Here is a 21,170-nt window from a genome sequence, read left to right as displayed (position 1 = left end):
CTTCTTATTTCCTGATTCCACACTAGCCAAGTTCCTAAGTTCCCAAGAGCAGCCGCTGCTCCCCGTGACTGTGTCACAGGGCCACCATCAAGTCACTTCGTGTCTCACTGATTGTCAGTTCCTGGGCATTTTAGGAACCCTGTGTTTCCCCTTCTCTCTTACAAATTTAGCCATGCATGTTAACAATTGTGTATTATACTTTAGCCAGCATATCTGAGTGATATAAACAGGAGTGTTTTCTGGTTTGCTCTCTCAACACAATTAAAAAGCAGTGCTAACTTCATTTTCATGAACCAGTCATTTTCCTGTAATAATTCTTTCATGTCTTGTGTTAATGTTTTGGTTGGACTATGCATAGTTATGTACCATGTTTTGCATCAGTGTGTATTAGGACCCTTAGAGCAAGGCTCCCAAGCCTGCTTCTTCAGTTACCCTCTAACTGTAAGATTCTGTATAAAATATTTTATAACAATTTTATTAGAAAAACAAACTTCATTTCCATTGTTAAGAATACTTCCAAGAAGTGACCATAGATATTTTCTTAAGAAGACATGCATGGTCATGAAATAAAATGATTTAATAAATGAATATGTTGGTTTGAGCAGATTATCTCAAAAGTTTGCATTCTTTTCCTTAACCATGAGTATTTTGTAATCTTTTTCTTAACAAAGCTTCTTTTGCCCTTATCTACTCCTTAGTCAAGACCACTGCCAAGTTTTTAATTATAAAGTAACTTACTTCATAAGCCTGAAGGAGATGAATCCTGGCTAATTACTGGAAGGATGAAACTAGAAATCCCAGTTAAGTAAAGTTTCACCCAAAACATTCTGTTCCAACAGAGTCATTTTTCCTTCCAAAAAACCTGGCATAGGACTCTCTCCCCTGGGCCAAGTTACACCTGTGTTTTCCAGTGTCTCTAGAACTTTGCTGTGATCTACATTTGTTCTCTTAAAGGCCAGTAAACTTGATGGGCTCTCTGCCAAACTGAGACATAGCACTGAGTAATTTAGAATCCTTCCTGATGAAATGTGTCCTTATGGAGATAACTCATTCCTTGAGCTTCATCACTCCCCGGGACCACCGATGCACAGTCCCAGGTTGTTAGCATTACCTCCCCCAACCCCAGCCTGGGAGTTGCATGAAAGTGAAAAAGTCACTCAGTCGTGTCCAACTCTGCTACCCCATGGACTGAAGCCTGCCAGGTTCCTCTGTCCGTGGAATTCTCCTGTCAAGAATACTAGAGTGGGTAGCCATTTCCTTCTCCAGGGGATCTTCTTGACCCAGGGATTGAAACCAGATCTCCTGCATTGCAGGTGGCTGCTTATCATCTGAGTCACCAGGGAAGCCAGCTGGGAGTTGCTTAATATATCATTTGTATGTATGGAGCTTCAGAACCACTGGCCATGCCCATGCCAACTCCCTATTCCCAACACAAAGTTTGTACTCAGTTTTAAACCAAGACTGAAAGCCCTTTTATTTTGAGACTGTAATGGGATAGTTGTATTCCCCCATTATAAAATGGTTTGAAATACATTTTATATCACTTGGGAGGTTGAACATAAACTTAGGAAAACTGATTCTGATGGAAAATGAAGGGCCTGTTAAAAGATCAGTGTGGTGGGAGAACCCTGGCAAATGATTCTGGGAGTTTTAAAGAAAGCTTCAGGAGAAATCCTGAGAGCCTGGGTCAGGGTGGGGGTGGGGGTGTGTGGGAACGTGAGCCCTTTAAGGTCCCTTGTCACTCAGGAGTTGTAATTGGTGTTCTCTCTTGGAGTATGAGGGCTTCCCTGGTGGCTCACTTGTAAAGAATCTGCCTGCAATGCAGGAGATTCAGGTTTGATCCCTGAGTCCAGAAGATCCCCTGGAGAAGGACGTGGCAACCCACTCCAGTATTCTTGCCTGGGAAATCCCATGGACAGAGGAGCCTGGTAGACTGCAGCCCATCGGGTCACAAAGAGTTGGAACATGACTTAGCAACTAAACAACAATTTGGAGTATGGGAAAAAAGAATTAAAGTGACATCCAGACTAAGGGACAGAAAACCTGTATTTGAATCCCGGGTCTGCCTCAAAGTGGCTTCTTAGGACATAGGTCAATATACAGACTCAGTGGCCCATGGTCTCCTTTGTTTGGAGTTCTGCCAAGGTCAGAGTGCTGACCTTGGGAGTTCTTCTCCATCTCTAAAGAGCCTGTACCCAGCAGGTGCCTTTCCAAATATAGCTGATTTTAATTGTTTCCTTTAGTGTGGGTGCTCATGATGTGGAAGCCTGGCACACATCTGCCATCATGACTTCATAGACACTCTCTCTTTACTTCCTTGACCTACATGGGATTGAGTGACCTTCCAGAAAGTGGAAGCCTTTCTGTTTTCTTGAGATTCATTCCTCAAGGTCTTTACATTAGTTCAGTGCTGACATTAACATTTTCACTCCTCTAATCTGGTTTAACTAGCGGGGCATCTATTGCTAATATTTCAGCCTTCCCACCATGCTCCTGACCTGCATCTGGTCCATTTATTCATTCATGTATTCACTCAACCAACTTTAAGCATCTCCAATATTCCGAGTCCTACAAAGTCTGGGGCTGAGGTTGCAAAGTGGACAAGAATGTTTTCTGTGGTACACTGCTCTGGTAAAGGTCAACCTGGTGTCATGAGACCACCCAGAAAGCAGCTGTTTGCTCTGTTATGTTCCTGGAACAGAAGATCTCAAATCTCCTGACCCTTAAATCCACTACTGGCCAATAAATGATATTCCCATCATAATGCTTTACTTGTTTCCATATTATTAAACCATTTTCTTCTACTTTGTATTCTAGATAGTCACATATATGTGTGTGTGGTGTGTGTATATCACTTCTCTGTTCCCCATATAGTTTCTTCAGAAAATGGTACTTGCATTTGTTTCTCTCTTCTTGACTATCATATGGAAAATATTGAGAAATCAGCTGCATTTGAAAACTACTCCACAAAGAAAAGTTACTCTTTGAGGCATCGTACTTACTAGAAAATTAGAGATAAAAAAAAATGTAACAGTCAACCAATTGTATATACAGTTAGTTTATTCAAATATATTTATATTCTTTTTTTTAAATTGGAGGACACTTGCCTTATGATGTTGTTTTGGCTTCTGCCATACAGCCAGGTGAATCAGCCGTAAGTGTGTGTATATGTGCTCGGTTGCTTCAGTCATGTCCAGCTCTTTGCTACCCTGTAGACTATAGCCCACCAGGCTCCTCTGTCCATGGGATTTCCCAGGCAAGAATACTGGAGTGGGTTGCCATTTCCTTTTCCACAGCCATAAGTGTATAATATACCCTTCCTCTTAAGCCTCCCTCCCAGCCTCCCCCACCTCACCCCTCTAGCTCGTCACAGAGCACAGGGCTGGGCTCCCAGATGTATTTGTATTCTTAATGGCCTGTACTAGACATATTTGAATGCCTTATTGTTGGGGATAATCTAGAGATGTGAGAGTTGTTTTTAGTGTAGCTAGAAATCAAGGATATAAGTTTGTAAAGAAGAAAAGCAGAAAAAGAAATCTAGATGAAGGTATGATGAAAGATGGCAATTAAATGCCATATTTTTCTGAAAAGATGACAGCCACTTTACTTATGTAGTTTAACTGGAAAGGGAGGAAGACTTAAATTTGAGATATCCAATTATCTATTGATAAGAGGAAGTAATTAAAGGTTACCATGTTTATTGATAGTTCCACAGCATACAGCTAGTTAGATTCAAACAGCTTAACCAAAGTAAAAATGAGAATTTTAAGATAGAAAACACAGTGCTTATAATGAAAATTATAGAGAAATGTGAGATATATAAACTGAAGACAATGCTAGAACCTGTGTTAGAAGGAATAATGCCGTAGATGCCGTGTACTACATGGAAGCTGGGTGGTGGCCTTAGCTGTCTTTTCTTCCAACCTATGAATGCCCAGAGTAATACCTCTGATGCATCTATTGGATTGTTAAATGGCTCTTTGACCACTTCTGGAAATTTTCAGAGACAAGGAGTTTCATCATTTAAAAGTCTGTCTTTTTCAGTAGTGAGCAACTCTAATTTGCTAGAACCTAGTCCTCATGATATAATCAAATTGACCACCTCCTGTACAGTCTCCCTGGTTCTGGGCTCTGAAGACACAGAAAGTAAATCCAGTCTTTATTTTTTTATTGTGACAGCCCTTTGTAAAGACTTGAAGAAACTGATTGTGTTTCTCTTGAGTTTCTTTTCTTAACCTAAATCTCTCCCATTTTATAACGTGTTCTTGCATTTGTTTCCATACTTTTTGATAGCCTGGGCCTCGGTTTATCAAGGTTCTTTTTTTTAAGTTTTTTTTTTTAAGTCTTTATTGAATTTGTTACAGTACTTCTGTTTTATGTTTTTTCCTTTTTTTTGGCCATGAGGCATGTGGGATCTTAGCTCCCCAACCAGGGATTGAACCTGCACTCCCTGCATTGGAAGGCAAATGTGGATCACTTAACCACTTGACTGGCAGGGAATCCCTAAGATTCCTCTTAAACATGGTGCTGATACCTCCGATGTGGTCTGAGCATTGCCAGAATGACAGATGGGCTCTTCATTCATCCAGATCAAGACTGCATTGCCTTTTGAAGGGTAGTCCTATCGTGTTATCATTTATAAAGAGAGTTCAGTACTTTCATTCCCAAACTTTTTGCACTTTGGGTATATGTATTCTATGTTTTTGTTTGTTTTATTTATAAACACTGAGTGAGCACTATGCTATTTCAGGTGTGATGTTGGGCCCTGGGGACAAAAGGTGAATAAGATTCTGACTGGAGGATTTTATGATGTGCTAGAGGGAGTGACAGACAATAAAAATTAATTAGAGTATGCTGTGTGATATAAATGTGAACTCAGTGCTCTAAGAACATAGGAAAGGGAATAAACTGCTTGGGAAGGGGGACTGGTAAAGACTCATCATCCAAACATTCACTTAATAAACCGCTGTTAACTGAGAATCTTCTGTGTGTGAGACACATAAGTAGACCCTTTTTGGTATGATTGTGAAGTTCCCAAGTATGGTATCAGGTCTGTATTTTTCTGGATTATCTATAAAAGTTTAATGAAAGATTCTGCAAACTTCCTTCCTACATTTCCATGATCTTTTTAATTTACCAGTAGGAAATGGCAACCTGCTCCAGTATTCTTGCCTGGAAAATTCCATGGAGAGAGGAACCTGGCAGGCTACAGTCCCTGGGGTTGCAAAGAGTGAGACATGACCAAGCAACTGAGCACAACGCGCATGTGCACGCACACACACACTCTCTGTCTCTCTCTCTCTCTCTCACACACACACACACACACACACACACACACACACAGGTAGAGGTTAATATCATGAACAACTATTAGTTCCTAATGATTACCAATTTCTTTTTGAAGTACTGAAAAGCTACTTGTTATATAATTTGCTCTTGGATTTAAACATAAAATCCATGTTATAGCTTTGCAGTTTCTGGAATATTTCTTCTCCCTTCTGAAAATCTCTTGTCCCCTTTCTTTGGAATTTACCACTTCTTCCTTTTATTGTAATTTCTCCAAGACCAATAATAGAAGTTTCATGATCTTCATCATCCTCTTGCTCTCCTGAATCTCCTGTTGTTGCTTTCTAACTCTTCCCATGAGAAAACCCTCCCTTAGCCTCTCCCACCCCCACAGGCCCCCAGCCCCTCACTACCCCCTACCCCCACCCCCGCTTTTCCTTGAAGCATCAGTTTTCAAGGTTTGGTCTCTTGATAGACTTTAAGAGGTCTTCTAGTGTGAAGAGCTTCAATTCAGAGGCTCTGTAGAGGACTGTGTTGTGATGTAAAATAACTCTTACCTTTGTCTTGTAAATAATAAGCAATCACATCTGATCCTGCCCTATTTGTCACAGGTGAATCCCCACCTCGCGCCCCAGCACAGCCTTCCTTACAGTCCCAGTGCTGTTTATCTGAGCGATGCGGGTTCTCATAGTCTTACCCAGTATGTTCAGTGTGTTACCATTGTAACATGTGATCGGTATAAAAATCACTCTTGAGATATTTTACATTCTTTCGTACTACTAAGTCTTTGAAATCTGGTGTTACGTTTTAGAGAGCATATCTTAAGTGCTCAGTAGCCATGTGGGACTGTTGGCTTCCACGTTGGATAGTACTGGTCTAGCATTTGACTCAGTGGGGACACATAGCACGCCTCCTTGTGTCCCTGGCACAAAACCCAGTGCCTGGCATACAGTAAATACTCAGTAAATGTGGAAGTAGAAGAGCGGGAGGGAGCCATCTGTACCACCTCTGTGTGTAACAAGGATCATGTTCATTCAGGTGTTTTTCTCTTTTGCATTTCCTTATGTTTAAAATTGCCCTATTGTGCAAGGGATGTGCTTATGGATGGTTGCTGCAGAAATACAAAGTGAAAGAAGGAGTTGTTATTTAGCTTTTCGACATCCAAAGCCAAGTTTGTCTGGTTAAGAAAGAAAAGGGATTTTAATAGTTTTTAGCTCTCACTGACATATCAAAATTTAGATCTTATAGACCATCAGATATACTAAAATCTACTTATAATTCAACACATCCAAGTGAAAATAACAGGAATTGTGTATGTAATATACAGAATTATGTGTAGAATATATTAGTATATAATAAGAAATTAACAAAAGAAATATCACTATGCAAGGTGGCCAAATGATTTTAATGAAACTGAGACCTAGTTTTGTAGTATTTAGATGTCCTGCAGGGTTAGGAAGAAAACTCAAAATTTTAAAAATTAAGAATGATAAAATGCACTAATCATTTTCTAGGTTTTTGGCCATCTACACAAGAGGGTCTTTAACATGTGGATTCTTGCTCCACTTTTGACCCATTCAGAATGTTCTAACTCTCTGAAAAAATGCTGTAAAATAATAAATATAGGGGAATGCTAGGGAGGAAGGGTAGAGTGAATGGAGACAAAGGGCTGACTTGTTGCTCTTTTAGTTGCTAGAAAAGATCATTAAAGCCAGGTAGGATGCACGTGGTAAAAAGAGGGCACCTGAACAAACAGGTATTGAATTTAGAGAATGCCTGCAAGACTATTCTGGGCTGTAGTCCCAGGGCAGACTCCCAGGTTACCTGTCCTGCCAGGTACCTACTAATCTATCCCTCTCAGAAGGGAACATTTTCCCCACGACTGTAGGAGGGGCCTCTTGAAAGCTCCAAGTCTGATTTTTTTTCCTACATGCTTAATTGGTAAAGTGCTAAGTTTTGAATAATTACATCAAGTAATTCTTGATGGTGGAATGAATCCCTGAAACTGCCCTCATGGTCCCACATGAAGGAAAGACTTCACAGACGTTAGTGTACCTACAACTGAGAAACTGATGTCAGCCTCTGAATTGAGGCTGATGGTTCCTGGGGAGGATGCAAATTCAAGGTGAACTAGAAGACAACATGAGATGCCATCTGTGAAACAGGAAACTGAACACTTACTTAAATTCTTGGTTTTCTCTTAGCCTTATAATCAGAAATGTAAGAAAGAGGTGCTTGGTATCGCCTCATGAAGTAAACCACTGAGGCTTCTTTTGCCTTTCCGTGTGATCTTACTATTTCGTACTTAGGGAATGTATAAAACATGCTGCATGCTACATCCTCCTTTTTTTTGCGCCACTGTGCTAAGTTGCTTCAGTCCGACTCTCTGTGACCCCTTGTGTAGCCCTCTAGGCCCCTCTGTCCATGGATTCTCCAGGCAAGAATACTGGAGGGCATGGGGTGTCATGCCCTCCTCCAGGGGATCTTCCTGACCCAGGGATCGAACCCGCTCTTTTAAGTCTCCTGCATTGGCAGTTAGGTTCTTTACCACTAGCACCACCTGGGAAGTCCCTTTTTACCCCCAGACGTTTAACAAAAATGTCAGCTTTTGATGAACATGGACCCACCAGTTGCATACATTGTGTACCTCCTGGGTGGCAGGTTAGGGTCACCATCTTCCCCACTGTTTGTCCTCCACTAGTGAAACTTCCATTATCCCCCACAAATACCCGTGTTCTCCATATCCTGTTCCATCCAAAACACCCTCAAGAAATGATTTGAAACTTTTACATAAAACTGGTAGAACAGAGTCTCATCAAAAGGCTTGAACAATGGAGGTTCCCGTGTACGTCTGTGTGTCTGTTTCTAAGATACCAAGGAGTCTTGCTGTCTGCTCTTCTCATGGCATGAGGAAGATGAATTACCTCACAAGGAAGATTGAGATGTATTAAAAGCAATTGCCTGCTCTTTCTCAGAACGAACACTGGTGTGTTTTTTGAGGGGTGGGGGTCCTAAAGGCTGAGCCTTCTTTCTGATGAGCAATCTGAAAGTGATGGAATTAATTTTTTGGTTCGGGTGAAAGGTGGGGTGGGAATCAGAGGAAAGTAGCCTTGTTAACTCACCTGGGCAGGAAGCGGGCAGAGTTTAGGGTTCTGGGAGAGGAGGATGCCCTTGCACTTGGACCCTTTTTGTCAGGTGGAAGTGGGAGGGAGTGGGGCTTGGGTGGCTGGAGCTTTGACCTTGAGAGTCTGAACAGGGGGCATCTGAGATCACCTTCAGGCAAAGGGGGGCTTCCCTGATAGCTTAGCTGGTAAAGAATCCGCCTGCAATGCAGGAGACCCTGGGTTTGATCCCTGGGTTGGGAAGATCCCCTGGAGAAGGGAAGGGCTACCCACTCCAGTATTCTGGCCTGGAGAATTCCATGGACTATATAGTCCATGGGGTCGAAAAGAGTCGGACACGACTGAGTGACTTTCACTAACTTCAGGCAAAGGGAGTGGAGTTCGTGTGGGGGACTTCACTTCAAGATACACCCTTTTTTGAGATGGAAAGGGGAGCCGGTGAGACTTAGCCTCCACATGGGAACAACGTCAGACCTGAGCCCAAAAGCAGCATGTGGGGCAGGAATGGGGTCCGAGGACTTAGTGGGACTTGTTCACTTTAGAATGGCTTGTTTTACACATGTGAATTTCACTTCACTTAAGAAAAATAAGAGTTTGATATTGAAACTCCAACTAAAAACCTTAATTTATCTACTTAAAAAATAATGGTCATACACAGTGGAACTGTATGTAACTTTGTTCTGTATTTTCCAAGTCTCCTGTAAATGGGTTATCATACTTTCACAATTTAAAAAAATAAAAAAGAGAGAAAGAAAGAAAAGAAAAATAAGACTTAGCAGTGAGGACTTAACAGTGCTCAGCTTAGGAACCAGAAGACTGGTAGACCTTGTTGGAGCAGTCAGAGCTACCAGGGGTTCTTGAATGACCCAGGGGAGGAGGGGAACACCAGAGACCAGTAAGTAACAGGGGCAAGAGCTGGTACCAGCTCCCTCTGATTTAGTTGGAGAAAATTAAAAAGTGTTGTGTGTTATAGAAATGCATATCTAATATGCTATTAAAAATTTCAATGGTTCTCTATTGCCCATGGAAATAAGATCTAAAACCATTTTAATGGCATTCCAGGCTCCCTATGTGAAGCTCCAAATCTTTTCTTGGAGTTTTGCATTTCCTGCCGTCTTCCAGCCACCCTGGTTCCATTGCTGCCCCTCATATGATTTCCACTTGGATATTTCGCTGCTTTTACTCTGTGGTAACAGTGGGCAGATGACTGGGATTTTTAATGGGTTTCACAAGTGGGGAAGAGCCTCTGACACTGATTTTCAGCAGACCTGCTGTCTGTCTGTCTCTTTCCTAGCTTGCTATTTCTCCCGCACCTGCTACCTCCCGACCTAGTATCTTCCTACACCACATAAAGTCTTTACTATCTCAGTAAAAACAAAATTTCATTTTGCATCCAATCAAACAGTTAAATACCTTGTCATTTCTTGACCCGATATTCATTCATTCACCCAAGTGCAAGTTGCAAGTGTTAGTCCCTCAGTCATGTCCGACTCTTTGCGACCTCATGGACTGTAGCCCGCCAGGTTCCTCTGTCCATGGGATTCTCCAGGCAAGAATACTGGAGTGAGTAGCCATGTCCTTCTCCAGGGGATTTTTCCCAACCCAGGGATCAAACCCAGGTCTCCTGCATTGCAGGTAGATTCTTCACCGTCTGAGCCTTCAGGGAAGCCCCAGCAAATGCTTAATTATCACACCAGGCATATTTGCCTTGGGAATTCAGAGATGAATAAGTCATGGATCCAAAAGAAGACCTGTAATTCTGAAAGAAAGTAAGAGAAGTTGTTTCCCAAGATGAAAGGCTCATCTTCAGTTGTGAAAGTTATTTGATTTTGTGGATGCTTCCTTACATTTGTTTGGAAGGGTTGCAGAGTACAAGTGATTGAAAGATGTTTTGAAGACTTTCTGTGTTTGCCTCACTGACACAGTCTTTGTTTGCTTAAAGTATGGAACAACTAATAACAATCCCTTAGCATCCATTGTGGTACCTCACGCCTTTTTAGTAAAAACAATAGCTAAAAGGCCGTATACTCTGACACGGGATCTCTCAGAGTCCCTTTTCCAGTCCATTGCATCTTTGATTGTGAAGCATAAAAAGCTTGAAACAACATGTCACGGGAGAGATAATTTAGCCAAAATAGGACATTAAACAGCACATGGGTCATAACTTGAGAAAATCTGGACATAGGCATGTGAACATGATGTTTTCTCTCTTCCAACCTAGGTGCCAAAGGAGGGAAGAATGATACATTGGACTGTATCCAATTAGAAAAAAAACTGTGTAAGAAAAACAAAGCCCAGAGTTTTTATTTTCCCAAGAGATTAAATCTGGATGGGCAAAGATGATGGTGTTCTAACGGACAGAGACATCCCCTGGGGAAATGCCAAATGTGTCTCAAGTTAATATGTCCAGTTGTACATGAATATTTTTCTCTTGGCTGGGGTATTTTAATAGATGTTTATTTTGAAAAAGCGAGGCACAACAAAACATATCAATTTAAATTCAGTGATTGCTATGATGATGTCAGTTCATTTCCCACAGGTTTTACTCTCTTCTGTGCGTGCGGCTTGGTCACTCAGTTGTGTCCAACTCTTTGCGACCCCATGGACTATAGCCCACCAGGCTCCTCTGTCCATGGGATTTCCCAGGCAAGAATACTGGAGTGGGCTGCCATTTCCTTCTCCAGGGGAATCTTCCTGACTCAGGGACTGAACTCAAGTCTCCTGCATTCTTTACGGGCAGACTCTTTACTGGTGAGGGATGTTTTATCACTTATCACAAGAAGGAAGGTTTTCCCAGTGGCTCAGCGGTAAATAATCTGCCTGCAATGCAGGAGCTGCAGGAGACACAGTTTCAATCCTTGGGTGGGGAAAATCCCCTAAAGGGAGGCATGGCAACCTACTCCAGTATTGCCGAGAGAATCCCATGGACAGAGGAGCCTGGCGGGCTACAGTCCGTAGGGTCGCAAGGAGTTGGACGTGACTGAAGAGACTTAGCACACATGCACCCATGCACAAGAAGGAAACACTTTCTTTTAGGTTGATTACCTGGACAATGGTAAATAGATGATGTGGAAACTTACCTGACATGATGAAGTACATTCTGGAATGTAAATTACCCTCTCTCCATCCATAACATCCTGTTTGTGGCTTAACTATTGACTACTTATACAGATTTTCCCAGCCCCTAGAGTTTATGGGAAAGAATGTTTAGCTCTGACGAAAAGAAAATGTTTCCACATATTATATTGTTTAGCTAAAAGTTTTTGCCTTGAATTTTCTGCATCTGAATTATGCATGAATGGTTGAGCCATCACTTTTGGAATATTTGGAATACGATTGGTTATATTAAATGGATCTAACACTGGAGCATGCCCAAGTTGTAGAAGATCATAGTTAGGAATAACGTCTTCTATTTGTAAGGCATATTATGCATTCATATATAGCCTAGTATTTAATTATCAAGCTAATCATAGGAAGCAAATAATACTTTTATCCCCAGTTGGCAAATGAAAGAACTAGAACTCTGAGTGTTTATGTAACTTACTAAGAAACACTATAAATGACAGAGCTGAGTTCAAATCAAATTGTTTTGACTCCAAATCCAGCATTGATTCTATTTTTTTCCTTAAAAACCATTACTTTTTATGTTTATCCAAAGCAATGTGACTCTGGAATCAGGAGGCCTGTGTTTATTTATTTTTTAGCATTCATTTTTATTTATTTGACTGTGTCAGGTCTCATTGCAGACCACAGGATTGTCGATCTTCATTGTGGCATGGAGGATCTTTAGTTGTGGCATGTGGGTTCTAGTTCCCTGACCAGGGATCACATGTGGGCCCTCTGCATTAGCAACATGGAGTCTTAGCCACTGGACTCCCAGAGAAGTTCCTGGGAGGCCTGAATTTAAATCCTAGTCCAGCCAGTTACTAAACATGTGGTCTGGATGAGGTATTGACCTCTCAAATTCTCGCTCCTAAGACTGCAATGTCCAAATGATGATTGACTTGCCTCTTGTAATTGTGAAGATTAAATCAGATCATATTTGTAAAGCTCAAGCATGCAGTAACCTCTCTATAAATGTTAGCTATTTTTATTTTATTCTTAGAACAACTCTTAAGGAAATGTTTTAAGAGTTGACATGAGATTTAAATTCTTTTAACCCTCAAATCTCAGAATGTCTGACCGCGTTTGTCAACCTTTTTTCTTGTTTTCCCCACCACTAATACATCTATGACGGAGATGTCTAACCATGCATGAGCCCTCCCCAAACTCAATATTTCTGTTTGGTTTTCTCTTACCACACCTAGCAATGATCTTGTAATCCCGTTTGTACCACGCTGAGAGTCCTCTGTTTCCATTTCTTTCACAGGATGAATTTCCCCTGCTTATAAATTCAATTTAATTGACACAGTTGGGGAAAATCCTCAAGTCATAAGTCAAAAAATGTCATCCTACTTTTCTGGAACTATACTTAGATGTTAAAATTTCTTGTTCTCTTAAGCTCTTTTGTGTCATTTGTCTCTTCCTCTGTCTGTGCTGTTCTGGAAAATGTCCTCAGATACATCTTCCAGTTCACCAATTCTTTCTTCTACCTGTGTTGAATTTGTTGTTAAATCTGTCCATTTCAAACTTCAGTTGTTGTGGGGTTTTTTTGGCCACGCTCTGCGGCATATAGTATTTTAGTTTCCTTGTGCATGTGCGTGCTCAGTCATGTCCAACTCTTTGTGACCCCATGGACTGTAGCCCACCAGATTTCTCTGACCGTGGAATTTTCCAGGCAAGAATACTGAAGTGGGTTGCCATTTCCTCCTCCAGGGGATCTTCTTGACCCGTGTCTCCTGTATTTGCAGACATATTCTTTACCATTGAGCCACTGGGGAAGCCTAGAATCTTTGGGGTAGAGTAGACCACACTCAAGAAGTTCAAAGAGCAAAAGGCTAAACCACCCAGCAGGTGGTTTCTTTAGGAAACAACAAGAAAGATAGATCTGGGTTAATTAAGCTTCTTGGCAGCCCTCTAGGCTCTTGATAGAAGATCTTTTCACCTTGACCTGACTGCCCCCGACCATGACTTCCACCCCCTCCAGCTGCAGCTTTCTCCCTCACCCCTCTGCTCTTTGACCTGATATCATTTATCAAGCAGAAAAATACCTATATAAATAGGCATCCAAATCTTCCTCTTCAGAACAGTTTTCATAGCCTTTTAAGCAAGATAAAGACATATTTAGAGTTGTGGGTTAAGGCAATAGTTTTAAGATTTAAAAAAAAAAATTCCTGAACCAGTTAAATACTTAAAAAATTAAAAGCACTTATAGGGAGTATTCAGTTTTTCATTTTCTAAGAATGTGTATTTTTTAAAAATGTAATATCATTTTATTTATTATTTTGGCTATGCCGGGTCTTCGTTGCGGGCTTCTCAGTGCAGTGGCTTCTCTTGTTTCAGAACACGGGCTCAGTCGTGGTGCACGGGCTTAGTGCTTGCGGCAAGTGGGATCTTCTTGGACCAGGAATGAGACTAGTGTCCCCTGCATCGGCAGGCAGATTCCTAACCACTGGACCACCAAGAATGGTGGAAGTATTATTTTTAAACCACTTCAAACTAGTTTCTCTGTTGTATCAGTTTGCTGCATAAGAAACCACCCCCAAATGCAGTGTCTTACAGCAGCGCCCATTCATTATCTTTGAGTATCTTCTGAGCCTCTTCCTTTCTGGGCCTGCCGGCCTGGACCTAGGTGGCCTGGATGCCATCATCCACACATCTGGGCCCTCACGGTGGGCAGCTCAGATGGATGGACAGGGCCCGTCTTCACTTGGCTTCTAACCCAGAAGGCCAGCCCTGGCTCATTTTATTGTGTCTCAGGGTTCTCTGCAGCAAGAGAGAAAACCCCAGCACACAAGTCCCACCACCCAAAGCAACGCACAGGCGAGCTCAGATTCGAGAGCTGGAGAGATGGGAGCCGTCCTCTGGCTGGAAGGAGCTACTGGGTCACAGTGCAGAGGGACAGATAAAGAGGCAAGAATTGAGACCGTTTCTGCTGCAGTCAACTCCAGGAGATCGTGACGGACGGGGAGCCTGGCGTGTTGCACTCCATGGGGTCGCAAAGAGTCAGACACAACTTGGCAACTAAACAACAACTACTACAGTCATGATTATCATTTCATAGCAAGAAGAGTTAAGAAAAATTAGAATGTAAATTCCTCAAATATCAAATATTTAGTTTTATGAAAAAGAGGGCTTCCCTCGTGGCTCAGACGGTAAAGAATCCACCTGCAATGCAGGAGACCTAGATTCAGTCCCTAGGTTGGGAAGATCCCCTGGAGAAGGAAACATCTACCCACTCCAGTACTCTGGCCTGGAGAATTCCATGGACTGTATAGTCCATGGGGTCACAAAGAGTTGGACACAACTGAGCGACTTTCACTTCACTTCACTTTATGAAAAAGAGCCTCACCATATTGTCCTTTATTCATCTTCTTATTATTATTAATGATACCATGGACTATTGAGAACTTCATTCCTGTTCCCATTATTCTAGTGTTGGGAACTATGAAGTCATGAAACCAAATCTGGCAGCATTGTCTCAGATTAGAGAAAAGGGTGGGGAAAACTAGAGGGAGGAAGCCAGATAAGAATCTAGATAAGAGATAAAGAGAGAGCATTAAGTGACTACTGAAATAGTAAGGAAGCAGGGAAATGTGATAAATAGCTCAGAGTAGCATTTAGTACCAGGACAGAATGGGCGTGTGTGTTTGTGTGTGTGTGTGTGTGTGTGTGTGTATAACTGTAGGGAAAGGATGAGTCCTAACTCTGAGCCTTCCAGATCCTCTGTATTATTTTCTGTTACTGTGTGACAAGTTGCCACTTGCTTAGCAATTTAAACAACACCCACCTGTTACCCCACAGTTTCCTTGGGTTCGGAGTCCGGCAGGGGTCAAAGCTTCATCTCTGCTGGAGGTTTTGTTGTTATTTAGTTGCTCAGTCATGTCCAACTCTTTTGCAACCTCATGGACTGTAGCCCGCTAGGCTCCTCTGTCCATAGGATTTCCCAGGCAAGAATACTGGAGTGGGTTGTGATTGCTCGAGGCTCCATAGGCCAAACTCTGGTGGTTTTTTTCATATTTATTAATTGCTTTGGCTGCGTCGAGTCTTAGTTGCGGCATGTGAGATCTTCATGTGTCACAGTGGGTCTTTTCGTTGCAGCGCATGGACTCTGGTTGTGGCGTGGGGGCCCAGCAGCTGTAGTGCGAGGGCTTAGTTGCTCTACCGCATGGGGGATCTTAGCTCCCTGACGAGGGATTGAACCCGCGTCCCCTGCCTTGCAAGATGGATTCTTAACCACTGGACCCACCAGGGAAATCCCCAAAGTCAGGGTTTTGATTGAACTGGGCTATGACCTGGAGGCTCAAAAGATGAATCCGTGTTCAGGCTCATTCAGGCTGTCGGTGGAACCCAGGTCCTTGTTATTATAGAACCGAGGACCTGTTTCCTTGTTGGCTGTGGGCTAGGGCTCTTTGCATCTTGCAGCCAGAAGTGGGACATTGACACTCCCCCTGTGCTTCCAAGCTTCTCCTCTCTTCTTCTGCCATGAGTCCAAGAAAAGTCCTATTCTTAGAAGGGGTCCTGGGATCAGATCAGGCCCACTCGGATAATCTCCCTGTTTTAAGGTCATTTCTGCCATGTGACATAACATTACATAACACGATCCTGGGAGTGATAGTCCATCAAATTCATGGGGATTAGAGCAGGACAGCTTTGAGGGACAATTTTAGAAATTCTGCCTTTCACGTCATCTCTTGGAAAAAGAGATATGATTAAGGAGATGATTTTTTTTTCATGAAGATATAATTTTATTGTGAAACCACCATCATCTCAGAGGATTATTGTTAGACACTCATGATATCAAGAATAAGGAAATGGTTTGTAAACATAAAGAGCTGGAATGAACGCAGATGCAACCATTTGGACCATGATATCCACTGCTCACTAAGCCGGATCATCTTTGGCAGGTCGGGACATCCAGCTCCCTCCTCCGAGGGGGTTTACTCCTTCTGTCTCTAGGGTCCCTTACACATGTGCTCCCTCCTCCGAGGGAGTTTATTCCTTCTGTCTCTAGGGTCACTTACATGTCTGGGAGAAGCTTGGCTCCTGGTGGCTTTTCCCTTAGTCTCGGGGCTGAATTGGACCAAGATCTGTGCAGCCCCCCTGTTGTGGAGCCCGGAATTCGAGCTCCTCATCCCTGGGGGATTCAGAAGCTTAGAGGGACCCTGAACAAAATCCAGCTCTCTTAAAGGTGCGAGTCACTCACTCGCTTTGGGAATGGGGCTTATCATCAGTGTGGTGGGGGTGGGGGTGGGGGTGAGGAGAGGGGTGGGATGCGTCTGTCCTGCTTGAACCTCCTTCACCAAGATCTGGTGGCCCAGTTCATTTTGGCGGGGAGGTGAGGTCTTCTCTTGCCTGCCAGCCTCAGCCACGTGGCTTGGCACTGTTGGGCCAGGCTGTTGTCGTTCAGTCGTTCAGTCATGTCTGACTCTGTGACCCTGTGGACTCCAGCACGCCAGCCTTCCCTGTCCTTCACATCTCCCAAAGCTTGCTCAAACTCATGTCCATTGAGTCAGTGATGCCATCCAACCATCTCATCCCCTGTCGTCCCCTTTTCCTCCTGCCTTCAATCTTTCCCAGCATCAGGGTCTTTTCCAATGAGTTGGCTCTTCACATCAGGTGGCCAAAGGATTGGAGCTTCAGCTTCAGCATCAGTCCTTCCAGTGAATATTCAGAGTTATTTCCTGTAGGATTGACTGGTTTGATAAAACGGGCCAAAACGAAAACCAGAGTGCCGACGTTCAGGGTTCCAGGTGTAACGGTGGAATTTTTTTGTTGCAGAGACCTGTGTGAAACTTGACTCTCAGGACCTGAACTGGGTTCACTATTGTCCTTCACTAGGTCAAACAAATGAGTTTTAGCCTCACATCAGAGCCTGCAGGTTTCCAGGTGAGGAAGCTGGCGTGAAGGGGCTGAGCTACTGCAGATGTGAGCCCAGGCCTGCTGCAGGTAGCTGATAGAAAAAAACATAACTGATTCGTAGGAGAGAACTCTTGCCATGAAGAGCTCCCTCCAGCAGGATGTAGGTTGTAGGCTGAGAAAGAAACTGACTGCTCAGTCGCTCAGTTGTGTCCAACCCTTTATGACCCCATGGACTATAGCCCGCCAGGCTCCTCTGTCCATGGGATTTCCCAGGCAAGAATACTGGAGTGGGTTACCATTCCCTTCTCCAAGGGATTTTCCTGGTCCAGGGATCAAGCCCAGGTTTCTTGCATTGTAGGCAAATTCTTTACTGTATATGCCACCGGGAAAGCCATTGTCACAGGCTAGCAGTCCTAAAGGGAGGTCCCTGGCCTTTCAAATATGTGAGATGAGTTTTCACCTTCCCGTCTTCTATCACTCATTTCAAAGGAGGAATTGGTTGTTCAGAGCCCCAGGCTCCTAATTTGTAAAACAGGTTTAATTTTTTTCTCTATACTCAAAATAGATAAAGTATAAGAATATCCATAATATATAGTCATGTGCTCATGAAACTATAATACATTATCTCATAGCAGGTGTTACTGTAATTATCTCTTATAATTCAGCTTAAATAAATAGATGAGGCTTGAATTATATTTTTCCTTGAAATTACCGTGCCACTCTTTGATAATTACTTGTAGATTTTTAAAAAATTTTCTAGGTCATATTTTGCTTCCTGACAGATATTTTGTGAGATTTGTTTTTCCTCTGAAAAGCAAGGGAGGGGCTGTACATCATTGAGAAACAACTTTCGAGCACCTTCTTGCTTATCTCCAAGATAGCTTTCAGTTGAGCATCTCTCCTCCCAAGGCTGTGCTTACATCCTCATCCAGCCTAGTCTACAAGAACATTTTGAGATGAGATCTTAATCATGAAGAATAAATTCCGTTAAGAGCAGAGGCCAAGGGGAAATATGCTTCCAGGCTTTAATGATTACCTTATTTGTCCATGACAAAAGATCTCCCCTGGAGGATACTTTTTCTCCCAGAATATCCTAGAACATGAAGCACGTGGTTGAGTTAGAAGAACACAGTAAATCAAGTCTTGTCTCCTGCACATTTGTGCGTGTCACAGTGGGGCCAGGACAGAGTGGCCTCGTTGCATAGATTAAGCTGTTGAGTGACTCCATCCGGCAGCCCCGGGAGGAATCCAGTGTCAGAAATTGAGTGTTTCAGAATTGCCTGCCTGGATGGCAGGCCAGGCTGCTCTCCACCTTAGAAGCAGCCGAAATCTATGCAATAATAAGAGTAAAAATGACAACCAGTTAGGATGGGTCACCTTTCTGAAACTCGGTCAAACCTTTATTTTTTAAAAAAAGGAAAAGTCAAAATTGTTTTAGTCTCTCAAAAATGAGACGTCATATTCCTCTAAAAATAGTCAGGGTAAGACTCCTGTTTAGCTGGTGACATATTTGAGAACCGTTTTGAGAATTAGCATTTTTCTCTCCTTCCCAATAAAATAATTTTCTGAGCTGTAACTTTTTATCAGATTACTAATGTGTTGTAGCCCAAGGAGTGTGATTTTTGTGTAGCCTTATAAAAGTGCTGTGACTGTCGGCGTGGCTCAATTCCTGTTTACACTGTCCTATGCTACCATCATATATAAATCCATAATTCCAGAATCATGTACTTCAAGATAATCAACATGCAGATCATTTGTTTAAAACAGTTTACTCTTCCAAATGCTTACGATTGTATTTTTGCCTTTTTTTTTTTTTTTTTCGTTTTGGTCACACTTTGCTGAATGTGGGATCTTAGTTCCCCAACCAGGAATCAAAGCTTTGCCCCCTGCATTGGGAATGTGGATTCTTAGCCACTGGGCCACCAGTAAAATCCCTTAAGATTATTGTAAAATTGCTTTAAAAAAATATACTTGCATAGCTGCCCCCAAATGAGTCTGTATTATACTTATTCACTGAATATATATAAATATGACTTTAATTTTGATATTGCTATAAAATCACTCAGTTCAGTTGTCATCTTCTCATGAATATCTGCCATCTTGCTTTCCCTCACTATGAGACAATCCCTTGGCTGTTTACTTTTCTTTTCTTTCTCTGACCCCAAGATTTAGCCTGTATCAATTTTCTAGTTGAGCCACCTTCCTGGTAGCCCACCAAGAGGCATACCCCTGAGAGCTGGGGAGCATATGCTTACCTCCTCTGTCAAATTCAGGGCACTCAGTGTCGGGACACTTCTGGTTTAGAGGAAACTGCACGTAGCATTGTATGTTTAGCTATGCTGCGAGATGTGACAGCATGGGTTTATATTACACTTCTCTGGCGGTGGTTTAATCACTAAGTCATATCCAACTTTCGTGACCCCATGGGCTATAGCCAGCTAGGCTCCTCTTTCCATGAGATTCTCCAGGGAAGAATACTGGAGTGGGTTGCCACTTCCTACTCTGATACTTCTCTGGGTTTCCATTTTTAATAAATAAGTCCTAATGGTTTAAATTATTTTATCTTCTTACTTTCTGACTTCTCTTTTGAATGAATTTTTTCATGCCTCTTAGGTGGACTGTAATGACTCATTCAGTGTAGTAGTTGGTGGTAAAAATTTTCTCTCTTTATATATGTCTGCCTTGCTTCTCTTTTCCCAAATCCACACCAGTGCCACTCACTGCTGGAAGAATGCAGAGATCAAATGGGATCTGCTAAAAAAGCCCACAGTGCAGAAGCATAGCTGACTGTAGGAAGCCCTGTCATGGCATGCAAAGATAACAGAGGAAAAATGCCAAAAAAGAGAAAACAGGAATTTGACCTCTTAATGTCAGGAACTTTGTCTTTAAATTTCTTTAGGAGCCTAGAACTAGTGATTCTCAACTGTAATAGGTTGAACTAATGACCAACTCCCCCTTTTATCAGAAATATTTTGTCACATCTCCTTTATTATCCTGCAATGAAATTGAAAGGTAATACAACTCACCTATCCATATAATTTCTTTTTAAAAAATCTATATTTAAATATCTGTATCTCATATCTGTGATATAAAAAGAGAAAGCTAAGGAAAATAATCTGTGATAAACTGCTTGGAATGTCAGCACTTTCCATCCTCTGACACTCTCTCAGAGGGACAGGTTGAAAGAGTCAGGTGCCTGCACCTGTCCCAGAGCCATCATGAACGCATGCCTCCCAGGCAGACTGGCCCAGATGTAGGTCAGGTGTAGCATTGCCCTGGGTGTTTGGATTTTCCAAATGGATGACCAGTTCTTGTTGAAGCTCCCACACAGCAAAGTACTCTCTCTCCTCCACTTACACCAAGCAGTTGCATTCCTTGAAAATGTGGAAGATATGTAACCTGTGCAAAACCACTTTGTTTACATGTCCAAGAGTTAAATTCTGGACTTATATCATTACAAGTGAGTTTTTCATGTTCAAGGATGTCAGGGAGAGCATGTGAAGGTCAGTGGAACAGGAGACAGTTCTTCGTGGGCGGGAAAGCACCAGGCATTGGTGGGCATGGAGCCCTTCTGCCTTCTGTCCACGTGATGCTGGCAGCCCCTCCTCCATCACTGGTGTGACCAAAACCATCTCCACATGTTTGAAAAAATCCCACTAAAGGGTGGTTTCACACCCTTTAAGAACACTGCCATCGAACATTAAGGATGCCTGGTAATAAATTTGATTCTATTTTATTATTAAGGGGTGTAAGTGTTATATAAAGTTACATTTTAACCACTGTTGTATTGAATGCTCACCA

At 42.4% G+C, this 21,170-nt stretch overlaps 2 protein-coding genes across 4 annotated transcripts in view; one reads left to right on the top strand and one right to left on the bottom strand.

Annotated features, from left to right (window-relative positions):
* The window catches only part of LOC133049191 (endogenous retrovirus group K member 7 Env polyprotein-like), a 31,071-nt gene extending 21,224 nt beyond the window's left edge, over positions 1 to 9,847 (bottom strand). The window contains exon 1 of one of the 2 annotated variants that reach the window (XM_061133114.1): positions 9,822 to 9,847. Coding sequence is in view for 1 of the 2 variants with exons in the window: in XM_061133115.1 (XP_060989098.1) it covers positions 9,822 to 9,829 (8 nt within the window). In the remaining variant the exon portion in view is untranslated. The remainder of the gene's footprint in view (positions 1 to 9,821) is intronic. The other variant, XM_061133115.1, reaches the window with a different exon arrangement.
* The window catches only part of FRY (FRY microtubule binding protein), a 425,432-nt gene that overhangs the window by 135,734 nt on the left and 268,528 nt on the right, over positions 1 to 21,170 (top strand). The window lies entirely within an intron of this gene.

The sequence above is a fragment of the Dama dama genome, chromosome 30, assembly GCF_033118175.1.
Source record: "Dama dama isolate Ldn47 chromosome 30, ASM3311817v1, whole genome shotgun sequence".
Classification (NCBI taxonomy): Eukaryota; Metazoa; Chordata; class Mammalia; order Artiodactyla; family Cervidae; genus Dama; species Dama dama.
This window is presented reverse-complemented; position numbering and strand designations above follow the sequence as displayed.